At 46.9% G+C, this 12614-nt stretch overlaps 1 protein-coding gene across 1 annotated transcript in view; it reads left to right on the top strand.

The window, feature by feature from the left end:
- MKLN1 (muskelin 1) overlaps positions 1 to 12614 on the top strand; it is a 106823-nt gene that overhangs the window by 88084 nt on the left and 6125 nt on the right. The window contains exons 14-16 of the mRNA XM_063307966.1: positions 4920 to 5067; positions 8747 to 8861; positions 10943 to 11082. Coding sequence (XP_063164036.1) covers positions 4920 to 5067; positions 8747 to 8861; positions 10943 to 11082 — 403 coding nt within the window. The remainder of the gene's footprint in view (positions 1 to 4919; positions 5068 to 8746; positions 8862 to 10942; positions 11083 to 12614) is intronic.

Here is a 12614-nt window from a genome sequence, read left to right as displayed (position 1 = left end):
AGCTTGTAATGGGTTTGTGAAATTGCTCCAGATGTTTCTTCATGCCCTGTGCCCCTGTTGTTAAGCAAGGCACCATCTGCAGCTGCATACTCACATGAGCAGTTGTGATTTTGGAGATGATTCTGGTTGTCCACTGGGATGTATGGAGATACCGTACAGTCGAGCAGCTATAATCAATGCTGCCGGCAATCTGCAGAGTTTCAGGGGGGCATTTTTCTACCCTTACCTGGAGATGTCTTGGGACTTTTGGGTGCAAAGATACTCTAGTTTTGAGTATCTCAACGCCGGCAACTTTAAGATGTGTGGACTTCAACTCCCAGAATCCTCCAGGCAGCATGAAGAAGCACATTGAAGTCCACACACCCTAAAGTTGCCACGGTCGAGAAACACTGCTCTGCATCCGCTTCACTGTTGGAGAATAAGGCTCTTTCCACCTCCCCACCCACCTCTCTTGCTGTGCTAGATGAGATTCTAAAAAAAGGAAGCTTTGGAGTCCTATTTTTGTATATTTATTTGTGGGATTTATTGGCATTTAAAAGGCTGAATAAAAGTCTCTGAATGAGTTTTACCCAGATGAAGTGCCTTCACTCCGAAGCTAGTTTGCAAAGCTGTTTTCTCCCTTTAAAGAGGAACTCAACAAGTGAGTGTTTAAAACAAGTGCGGCAGACTTACGAGAAAGTCAGGCCGCTTTTTCCTCAGCCATATTTTTTTTACTAGCCTACTCAGTCGCCCAACAGGACTTCCACGTATTTTAAATACAGTGAAAAAGAGAAAAAATTAAATTCATCAACGGAAATACAGTTCCAATAGAAGAGAATATACGTAGCTCAGGATTGCACTGGTGCATCGAGAACTCCACAGAAGTGTAGTTTCCAGCTCACAAGATATCGGAGTTCTGCTTCATCCAGCTTTGGTTGGATCCCATCTCAAGCATTGTGCCCAGTTCCAGTGCTACACTTAAAAAAAATTGAACAATACCGCAAGAAGGGCCACAAGGGTGATTAGGGGACTTGAACCTTAATCTTATGAGGAAAGAACAGGAAAGTCTTGAGAACATATCTATAAGATGTCACACAGAACTAGTTCTAGAGCCTTGTCTTTGAAAGACGTATTAAAGCTGAGGCTGGACAGCCATCCATCCCGGATATTTTGATTGGGATTCCAGCTCTGGGAGGAGGTGGTCTGTAGGAAATAAGGAAGATGACCTTGATGGAGATATTCAGGATCTGTTGCCTCAGCAAAAGGGGCTGGAGAATTTTTAATTCCAGAATTAAGCAGCTCAGGCAGACACCTCCCTGATTCACTGAACTATAAGGAGGAGAAGGAACAGCACAGTCGACTTTCAAGAATCTGTTGTTACAGCCCATCTCAATAAAAGTGGTTTTTGCCCTCCTGTTGAGTTGGTTTTCTGGTCTGGTCTACCTAGTGGGGTTGACATGCTGTCAGTCACCCTCTTCCAACTTTAGGATTCTGTGCAAGTAGACTTAGAGTGCTGTGTAAATTCTTGGCAATGTGTTGTAAATTCATTTAGGTAGAGTATAATTAATTTCTTATTGAATAGACATGTTAAGGGGAGGGAGGAGCCAGGTACAGTGGTGCTTAAAAGTTTGTGAATCGTTTCTAATTTGTGGAGTCCTTGGTGCTCTCTGAGCTTGGTTGTTGGCTTGCAGACGTTTCGTTGCCCAACTAGGCAACATCTTCAGTGCACAACCAAGCTCAGAGAGCACCAAGGACTCCACAGTTCAACCCTGAGCTTCATATATTCTCTTCTATTGGTACCTTTCTAGTTTTCAACAGTTCGGCATCAGTATGACCTAAAACGTGATGTCTTCTCCACAAAAGTCCTCAGACTAGATAAGGAGAACCCAATTCAACAAATGAGTCAAAAACATTATACTTGTTCATTGATTTATTGAGGAAAATGATGCAGAGCTACATATTTGTGTCTGGCAAAAGTACCTCAGCCTTTGCTTTCAGTAACTGGTGTAACCCCCTGGGCTGCAATAACTGCAACAAAACTTTCAGTCCTGCACATTGACTGGGAGGAATTTTAGCACATTCCTGCTCACAGAAGAGGTTGCTGGTGGGCTTCCTCACACGAACTGCCCACTTCAGGTGCTTCCCCAACATTTCTGTAGGATGACGGTCAGGACTTTGACTGGGCCATTCCACTGCATGATGTTACTTCGTCATCTCCCATTTTAAATTGTTGCCATGATTAGGATGGAAGTCTGTTCCATGCTTCTTTCTGTGTACAGGTAGTCCTCGCCTGACAACCATTCATTTAGTGAGGGTTCAGACTTATGATGGTGCTGAAAAACCAACTTGTGACCGGTGCTCACACGACTGTCGCAGCGCCCCACGGTCACGATTTGGGCACTTGGCAACCAGTTCGCATTTATAACTGTCACAGCATCCCGTGGTCACATGATCACCATTTTCGACTTTCCTGGCTGGCTTCTGGCAAGCAGAATCAATGGGGAATTGCTTGTTTCGCTTAACAACCACGTGGTTCGCTTAACTCCCATGGTGATTTGCTTAATGGCCGCCGCAAAAATGGATGTAAAATCGAGTCAGATTTGCTTAATGACTGCTTTGTTCAGCAGCTGAAATTCTGGTCCCAATTGTGGTAGTTAAGCGAGGACTACCTGTAGTCACCTACAGATCTCTGTTTCCCCCCTTTTACAGAGCTAAAACGGTGAGGGTGGCTAGGTCTGTCCATTCGAAGACCTGTTTTGGTGGGAGGAGTGCGCTCCCTCTCCCGGTGGTCAAAACCCCAGCTTCGTGGCTGCTCTTTGGAAGTTGCAGATTCTGTCCTGTCCCCATGATGTTTGGCCGCAGTCCAGGCCCGGGTGCAGCACTGAACGCCTCAAGACGCCCGTTTTGCCTTCATCGCCCCCAACCACACCGGGTGCTTCCGATTCGGACCTCAGGCGTCATCGCCGCCTCTCTGCTTCTCATATTCAAAATAATTCCAGGAGGCACTCTCTTTTCCACCAGCGTGTTAACGAGGTCACAAATACAAACCCAGTGCGGGGCCCGAGGGTTTTCGCTTTGTTTTGCTTTCCTCTCCATGCATCTGAGTCACACGCGGCTTTTTCTTGTTTAATGCTGCCTCTCATGTTTATGCTGCCGAGAACTGCTTAGTCACGCCGTGATGTGCGTCCCTCCCCCCCTCCGCCCTTCAGAGTTGGGAAAAGCTTGGAGGAAAAAACTGGGGCCGGCAAGGTTGAGTCGCAGCTGGGCTGCCCTCGGCCTGTGGCTTCAGGAGGAATGCCCGGGGTGAGAAAGGAGGCCGGGGTGCTTGCACGTGTGCACCGATGGGATCTGCAACCACCCCCAACCCCGAGCAACTTGACCCGATGTCGGGCAGTTTTGCCCAGATTGCTCCCCCCCCCTTCCGCATGCCTGTAAAATGATCCAGAAGGAGAGGAGAGAAAAACAGAACCAGCGCCCAGATCACATGCCGGTTTCACATGCCAGCTAAAAGGCCGGTTGCTCTGGGAAACAGGAACAGGACCTACCCAGTAAACAATTAGAACAGCCAATTATTTGATTATGCTTTTATGGGAATTAATGGGAGGTCCTCAGCCATCCTCCAGGGCACCCAGGCATCATCTTAAGCGGAAACACACTCCGGTGCGGCTTTGGCCTATCCCTTTCAGGGCCACCTTAGCATTCCTCATGAAACAATTCTCCCTTTTGCTTTAAATTCCCAGGGTGGGTTCCCGAATGAGTGGCTTTGGAGGGCTGTGCGCTGGCCCGTTCAATTCGGCTCCGCTCTTCTCCTCTGAGTAAGGGTGCAGCTACGGACCGACAGAGCTAGGTTTTATAGAAGCATCAGCCTCACCCAGTTAGAGGTTTCCTTTCTGGATTATTTACTTGAGAACCAGTGCAAGGGTTATGCTGTGTTCTGCTATGGTTGGGGAGGAAAGAACTAGGCAGGGAAGAGATCATTCCGAGAAAATATGTCTGTGTGGTCACTCAGAGCGAGACCAACTTGATGGCACATGATCTTCATCAGTGCTGAGGAGATTCATCTTGAGTTTTGCCTCCTCCATGAAGCTCCCTGGTGATTGTGGGTTCATCAGATCCTCCTCCTGTCCTGTCCTGTCCTGTCCTGTCCTGTCCTGTCCTGTCCTGTCCTGTCCTGTCCTACTTCACAGGATGGTTCTGAGGATTACAGAGAATGTCTTGGAGCAGCAGCAGGAAAATACATTAAATGGAATAGTTAAGGAGAGAGAGAGAGAGAGAGAAGAGGTTATGGAAGTGTGGCCTAGCTAGGTGAGCTTTTCGTCCTCCTCTCGTGTCATTAAAAAGGTGCACGGTGCTGGCGATCGCTCCAGCCCCAAATGCCCTGCTTTCAGTCAGTCTCCATTCCAGGGATAGGATGGGGCTAGATCGAGAAGGTACAAAATGCTGGGTCGAGTCTGGATCAAATTGGAAATCTTTGTTTGGGTGTTAGTGGCCTCTGTGTGCAAAAAATATGTATGCTCGTGGCTATCCTGTGTTAATTTTTGTGTGAAACGTATTCACTTCTCACTGTTGTGGTGCCTTAAAATCAACTTCTGTCACTATGGATCCCTCTAGACGTGTTGATTCCACCTCCCAGGAGCCGGCTCGCAAAAGTAGGCTGCCAGCTTGGTACCGCCTGTCACTTCATTTCAGTTTGGGAGTGAAAGTATCCAATGAAAGGGTTTAAAAACGGCATTAATAGCCACCCTTCCACCAATTTTCCTTTTAACTATTACGTGAGAGTTCACGTCCACGAAGCCGCAAAAAGACACGAGCCTGGCCGAGCGCCTTCGGATTCTGTGACGCATCCGCCATCTGGTGGTTCGTTTATTGCCTCTTAGCTCGATGCTGGCAGCAGCTCTCCCTGAGAGATGTAACGGTCCTTTGTTCTCCTCCATTGATAGTTCCGATGACTGGCTTCACCCAAAGAGCTACCATCGATCCGGAACTGAATGAGATCCACGTGTTGTCTGGACTGAGTAAAGACAAGGAGAAGCGGGAAGAGAACGTCCGGAATTCCTTCTGGATTTACGACATCGTCCGAAACAGCTGGTAAGCAGGAGATCGTTTTTCTCGGGGAGCAGCTTGGTGGGTCTCTTCTTGCCTTTAGCAGAGGTCATGCTGGCAACAGAGAAGAGGGCACACTGGCGGTTCTTGGAACCAGCCCTTCGATCAACGAAAGCCACACCCCCTCGCAGGGAGGCGGAAGCTGCAGATGCCAATAAATGAACTGGTCAGAGCCAGAAGTGGCTCGTCTGCCTTTGCAAGGGGCCACTTGAAACAGGATCATTTAGAACTCATAAAGTTCTGGTTTCGTTTTCCATTCACACAAGCACAATACAGGTTTGCTTGTTTTTTTAGGGTTCTGTCATGAGTACTGAGGGCGAGCAGGAAGGGGCCCCCATCCCGGGGGGAAAACGCATGCGTAGTAGGGAAGAGTGGAGCAGCCATTCAAAGAGACACAGATCAGAGCTGCCTTGACTTTTGGGGTTTATCTGTCTGGGTTTTCCCACGCTTCTTCAGTTTGTTAGGATTTTCTGTCTAATGTAGCAGTAATAAAACACTGGAGACCTACTCCTCGTCTCAGCGTGGTTCCTGGCTGTTAGGACATCTTCACAGGTACAAATGCACCTGTAACTTGTGTCCTGTAGTGGCATGGCAGCCTTCAAGCTAAATTGACTAGACAGTCAAGAAAAGAGTGGAATACTGAGAAAACAGCAGCAGCATTAAAAATTAGGCTTCTGACTGCCTCGTTTTCTTAACAGAGAGTTTGAGGGGGATGCTGGTTTTCAAGTTTTGTTTTTTTTAAAATCTGTTTTAGGGAAGCCGCTTTCTGATTCAGCCACCTAATGACTCTTTCCAGATCAGCTTGATTTGATTTATAAACTGGGATTCAGCCGAATCAGATGCCCTACCTCTTGGGTGAAGTCAAGGCTTGAGGCCCAAGCCAAACACGCTTTGCACTTTCTGTCTGTGTGTTCAGCTGGTTGAGCCTTAGAGCCAAAGTGTATCTGATCCCTCCGGCGGAGTAGCTGGAGTTATCCCAGTCCCTTTTATTGCCCCCTTCAGTATCTGCAGTGACTGTTGCGAGTAGAACCTAGAGGTGGCATTCACTTGGATAGCTTGGCTAAGAATCAGTTTCTCCCTTTTGGACCTTCATCAATACTAAGCTCCTTTGAGGCCTTCCCTAGATGCATCTGCAAAAGAGGGATGGTAGATAGCTGCTAAGCAGACGACCTTTGCAGTGGTGTTGTGCCATTTGTGGAATGCCTCACAATGATCCCACTTGGAAAGTCAAAAAGATGTCCACTTAGCGCTAGGTCCCTAGCGCTAAGTGGACATCTTTTTGACTTTCCAAGTGGGATCATTTGTAATCTGACATTCCTTTTGCCAACCTGCAGCAAAAGAATGTAAGCCTTGTGGCATTTGTTCTGCCACTTCTGTGAGTTTTATTTGGGATTTTCCTCAGCTGGTATTTGTGTTTAGAAAGGTTTCCTAGTATTAAAACTTAGATTTTTTAATTTATCGGTCCTCTTTCATTGCCAGGCATCTCAGTGACTTCTGTTAATAATGGGTAGAGTATGAAGGGTATAGAATGAATAGAATGTATGTGACTTGGAATGCAGTTTCCTGCATCAAGGAAAAGACTTGCATGTGATAAGCAAACCATTTTTAATATGTGAATGTGTAATAGTGGCATTTTTGCTGTGATGTTTAGGTGGTTTGGGTTAGCAGAGATCTTGTGGAAACATTGAGTGTTTGGTGGTCCTGTTAGTGTCTTTACAACAGTGAACAAAGGAGAAATACTAGTTTCCTGCAAGAGCACCTTGTGTGCATAGAAATGAAAGTTACTGTTAGCACTAATGTTGTGCTGAGTCCAATAGAAAGTATCTTCCGTGCTTTGGCAGCCGACACAAGAGATTGCTGCAGTTCTTCATATGTGGAGCTGTCTTTGAAGGCATGCTGGAACCTTCAGCTGGTGCAAAGTAGCAGATGCTAGGTCTCAGAGAACGGCCCAAGGGACCCCGTGTCACTTGCAGTCAAACCCCATGTCACTTGTTCGCTGTTGGTCTCTTTTCGGGGAAAATAGTCAGTGAAATTGCAAGTGTTGGCGATTAACTCTGTCGAACCCTAAATGGTCTAGGTTTGGGATATCTAAATGGCAGTGAGAGATTCTGGGAAGGGAAGAAATAGTGGCAGGTAAGTCAGTTGACAGCTTATCCCATAAATGGCAACTTAACCCAGGTCGGGAGAGTTCTGGAAAAAACTATGTTGAAGTATTCAAAGAGTCTAAGTCTCTTAATTACAAATGAGGTTAGGAAATCCCTATTGTATATTGGTGTAAGCTTTCACGGCTGGCATCAATGAAGCAGTGAGGAGGTTTGGGCTGAATGGTCACAGTCTAGTTTTCTTTCATTCAGATGTTCAGCAGCTGGACTCAAAGACAGACCAATCAGGAACTGGTACTCTTAGAATTTCTTCAGAATTGACCAGTCAGAAGAACTAATCAAGAACCAGCTTTCTTGGACTTGCATGACGTGAACAACTAAGAGAGCAGCTTGCCAGCTTCAAAGACAAGGGTCTGTTAAGCCCACATCAGGTTCCTATAAGTTACTGAGAGATATACCCCAGAGCAGCTCACTCAGCCTCTGAAGATGCAGCCACAGCTGCTGGTGAAACATCAGTACAAAAGAAAATTAGACCATGGCCATTCTGCCCGAAAACTCATCACTGTTTCAGTCTCTATTGTAGTTTCCAAGATTCTCTGTTTAACCCAGGTGAGCATTAAAGAGACTTATGGAAATCAGTGTCGCTCTTGCTTCCTTGTTCTTGCCCAGCTGTGTGGGGCTTGACGGAGGCCCCCTTTTCCCATATTGAAGTCTTAGCTGGAGGTCCTATTCCAAGTCTAGCATGGCTGTTTTGGAGAATGGCCATGCCCATAATTACCCCTGTTTATGCCACCTTCAGCTCCCCAAAGAGGCAGGACGTAAATGCAATAAATGAATAATATATATGGAAGGAGAAAGCGTACCTTGGTATCGAGATCTTTTGTTCTCTAGCTCTTAACTATTTAATCAAAGGACATATTTTACCCGATTGTTCACCGCAACCTGTCTTTTATGAGAAAAAAACTGCAAGGTCCAAATCCTGCAATGGGGTGTTCCAGAGCAATTGGGCCTTTTGAGATCAATGTATTTCCTAACTACATTTCTATACTGCCCTATTTCATAATTGCCTCTCAACATGGATTTCCATTGTAACTATCACAGTTGCATCATGGCTTTGTCCAAACCTGGTTTTGTTACCCTCGTTTCTCTCTCCTGCTCAAAAAAAGCTTATGAGTTCATGGCAGCTCTCAGCAGTCTCTTTCATCGTTAAGGCTGTTATATACATTCAGACAGCCTTTATTTGTTTGCTGGGTAATTTGTGTTCTGATGGAGATGATTTAAGCTGCTGCTAAATAGGACGTCCTGATGAGGCAAAGAAAAAGGCCGCAGTCAGTCACACAACCCAACCAGGGCATGGTGAAGAGTTAGTGGGTATGTTCACAGTTAACCTTGGTTAGACGTTTGGTAGCTTGGTGTGTTGTGCAGACACAACCCATTTGGTCAGCTTTGTAGGAATCCAGATAATGGGTTAGCAGTCAGGCTATATACGTGGTAGAACCGCAGCTAAGGGGAGATGTCAGACTTGCCAATTGACCTCTGGGTGCCCATGCGCTGTATTTCAGGTCATGTGTCTACAAGAATGATCAAGCAGCCAAAGAGAACTCAAACAAAAGCCTTCAAGAAGAAGAGCCCTGTCCACGTTTTGCACACCAGCTTGTGTATGATGAATTGCACAAGGTAAGGTGTTTGAGAATGTGGTATGGTGTCAAGGTGGTCATCGTAACTCTAAAGACTGGGTGAAGCTCCTGCGAGAGGTATGATAGGTCTCCTGGTTGCCGTGGTAAGGATTGGGTTGAGTGACAACTCGGCCAAATCCAGCCCTCGTTGCATATGGCTTCTCTCTTAGCAGAGGAAGGGATGCACCGTGACATGAAGATGGCTTGCTGGCGTAGGCAAGATTATCTTCAGGAAGGAGAGCCAAATCTGAGCCTCCGCTTTGACAGCTTTTAGAGGAAAGGAGGGCACAGAAGGCAAAAGCTGTCAAACCTGAGGTCTGGAAGCCAGCTGTGCCTTAGTATCCTCTTCCTGGGGGGTGATGATTGGGAGGGGAGGGGTAGAACTGTTCCAGATATGGTCAGATTCCCCTTGAAACAGCAGCCGAAGTGCTTCTTGACCAGGCATTGCTCCATAAGGGACCAGTTTCAGTGGTGACACCAGCTGTGCCTCCTGCTGCAGAAAATGCCCCTTGCTAGAGTGGTTGGGGTTTGGTTGCTGCCTGTTGAGATTACTGCAATCTGCTCAGCATGGGGCTGCCCTTGAAGAGCGTTTGAATGCAAAATGAGGTGGCCCAATTGCTTTCTGGCATGGGCTTTGTTGGCTAACCATGTGTCAACTGCACTGACTGTCCTCTTCTTTCTGGGCAGTTTGTCCTTCTCATTTTTAGCCTAACTGGGGGGCTGTTTTCTTTGAAAGATGCCTGCTTTTCATACAAATGGACCCTTCTCTGGGTCCTGCCAAAAAAAAGAGTGGAGTTCTTGGTGCTCTCTGAGCCTTGTTGTTTCCTTGCAGATGTTTCATTGCCAGACTAGGCAACATCTTCAGTGCGAACTTCAGTGGTTCGCACTGAAGATGTCGCCTAGTCTGGCAATGAAATGTCTGCAGGAAAACAACAAGGCTCAGAGAGCACCAAGGACTCCACAGTTCATCCCTGAGCTACAAATAGTCACTTCTAAAAAAAAGAGTCTAGCTAGCGGAACATGGTCAGAGCTTCTTTGCAAGGTGACAGCTTGTTTATGAAACTTGCCTTGGGGAGATTATTCCAGCACCTTCTTAGTTTACGTCTGATTGGCTTGTTAAAACAGCATTTTGTCTGACTTTTAAATGAAAACGACAGTTGTCCCAACTACAACCAAGATGGGGCCCTAATCTGTGCCTTTTAAATTCTTTTCTCTTAATTTTTGTTACGTGCAATATTTTAATTTAAAAAACACACACATTTCAGATTATAATTACAGGTAGTCCTCGGTTAATGATTGCAATTGGGACTGGAATTTGGGTTGCTAAGTGAAGTGGTCATTAAGCGGACCCAACCCAATTTTACAACCTTTTTTGCAGTGGTCATTAAGCAAATCACTGTGGGTGTTAAGCAGACTGTGTGGTCGTTAAGCGAACCACGTGGTTCCCCATTGATTTTGCTTGCCAGAAGCCAACCGGGAAGGTCAAAAGTGGTGCTCACGTGACCACAGGATGCTGCAATGGTCATAAATGCGAACTGGTTGCCAAGTGCCCAAATTGTGATCACATGAGTGTGGGGACGCTGCAACGATGGTAAATGTGAGGAGCAGTCGCAAGTCATTTTTTCCAGCACCATTGTAAGTCCGAACCATCACTAAACAAATGGTTGTTAAGCGAGGACTACCTGTAGCCCACTCTGACCTTCTTGGGGTGATTCAGAAATTACTTCATGGACTGTCCTACTTCCTGGAGTGCCTGGACAAGAGCAGCAAGCAGTTGTTGCACTTAATGCAGCTACTCCTGTCTCGCAGGACAGCAATGGTGGTTTATATGTTTGGGTGTATTTCCAGGGTGTCTCACCCTCTCTTCAGAGAAAGGAGATGCAGACCTGTGGCCTCCTTCCTTCTCTGCATTTTTACAGGGTGCGAAGTGCCTGCCCCATAAACAGCTGTGGGCACAGCTGCAGGAGCAGCAGCCACAGGCCTTTGGCCGCAAGTCCAGTCGTGCTCCCTGGGCAATGTCTCCAAGGCCGAGATGGTTTCCTGTTATTTATGACCAGATCTCTCCATGCTTACCCCTTCCAGGTCCATTATCTGTTTGGAGGGAACCCAGGCAAATCCTGTTCTCCAAAGATGAGGCTGGATGACTTCTGGTCGCTGAAACTCTGCCGGCCGTCCAAGGAATACTTGCTTCGCCATTGCAAGTACTTGATAAGGAAGCACAGGTACAGGCCTGCGGGGGGTGCTTTGGTGGGAAGGAACAAAGGCGGGGGCGGGGGGGAACAGGGCAACCCCCCCTCTTTAATAGAGCTCTCTCATTCCCTGGATAACGAAGCCTTAAGGTCCATAAAGGCAGCCATTAAAGCCTGTGGCTTTTTTTTTTCTATTTAGTTTATTTCAAGGGAGCTCATTCTGGCTGTTTTCACTGAAATACAAACAGGACAGTAGTTGGCAAGGGTAGTCTCCTTTCTGTACAACTTGCCTCTCCTTGTTCCTCTCCCACTGCACCCTAAATATACACATTGAAGTGCAATTAAAGTGCTAGGAGAGGTTTTGCCTTACCTTTGCCTGTTGCTTCAACAATCTGATTCCATTACCTTTCCGTTTTTCTGTTACTTTTCCCTAACTTGGCCCCTTACGAGGCCAGATTGAGGTGCTGTGCCTTCTAGATGTGCCGGTGTTTATTTCTTGGTGTGCACAACATACCATCCGTGCACGCAGACCACTCCCACTCCGCACTACACGTAGAATGCACGTGAGGAGCATTTTAATAGTGCGGTCAGCTTCTAAAGGTGTAGATTTCGGAGTGGAGAGTCCACAGGCTGCATTTGACCCCAAATGTTCCTTCTGCCGGGTGACATCACCACCCCACCCTGTCCCCATATGACCCTCTGGGACCCTCATTTTGAGTACGTGGGTGGAGGGGTGGAGAGGCAAATGCCTGGGCCACAAAAGGGGTGCCTGCTCCTGTCATAGGTACTAATTTTGACCTGCTTTATAAAAATTCACATACTGTTTTTACCTGAAAGGAAGATGAGCTGTTCTCCCCTCCCCATTTTAAGGTTTTAGGCAGGAGGGGAGAAAAATTGATCCTCTTATATTCCAGCTACACTGTTTAAATGCTGCCCAAAAGCAGAAACTACTTTTCTCCCGCCAGGAACAAGGACACCTCCTCCTGCCTCCCTGCAGGCATTTATTTCCTGGGTTCAGGAGTTAGCAGGAGGGTTCAAAGCCCCTGCTTCAGCATGGGGACGCACTTCAGCCCTTTTTGTCCAGTTACCTGTTCCCCTTGCCCCCTCCCTCCCCATTTTCTTCTCCACTTTCCCTTCCCTTCTGAGATCAGCTTCCACTTCCCTACCTCCATCTTTCTTTTCTCCATCGTTTCTGCTGTTTCTGCGCATGGGTGAGAAAAAGTGGGTTGTGGGCACTTACAGCGGGACTAGATGGTCTCTGAGGTCCCATCCTTTCCCACCCTTACATTCTGTGATTCTAAGGTAAACCTGAACATTGTGTAGGGGGCAGGGGTGGGGGATGTTCATAATTGTGATTTTGTTGTTGTTGTTAGTTCTTCGTTTGGTGGTGGGAATGTCTTAAATTCAAGCTCATCTTTGTGCCTGGTAAATAGAGTACAAAACACTGCTATGTTGGAAAAACAGCTGATGGACGCTGGTTTGCCTCTTGAAGAGTGTTCAGGAAACAGATTAATTTAGCTGCCGTCTTCGTCCGAGCTGCAGATGAAAAGCCTCTCACGCCTGAG

The sequence above is a fragment of the Candoia aspera genome, chromosome 7, assembly GCF_035149785.1.
Source record: "Candoia aspera isolate rCanAsp1 chromosome 7, rCanAsp1.hap2, whole genome shotgun sequence".
Taxonomy (NCBI): Eukaryota; Metazoa; Chordata; class Lepidosauria; order Squamata; family Boidae; genus Candoia; species Candoia aspera.
This window is presented reverse-complemented; position numbering and strand designations above follow the sequence as displayed.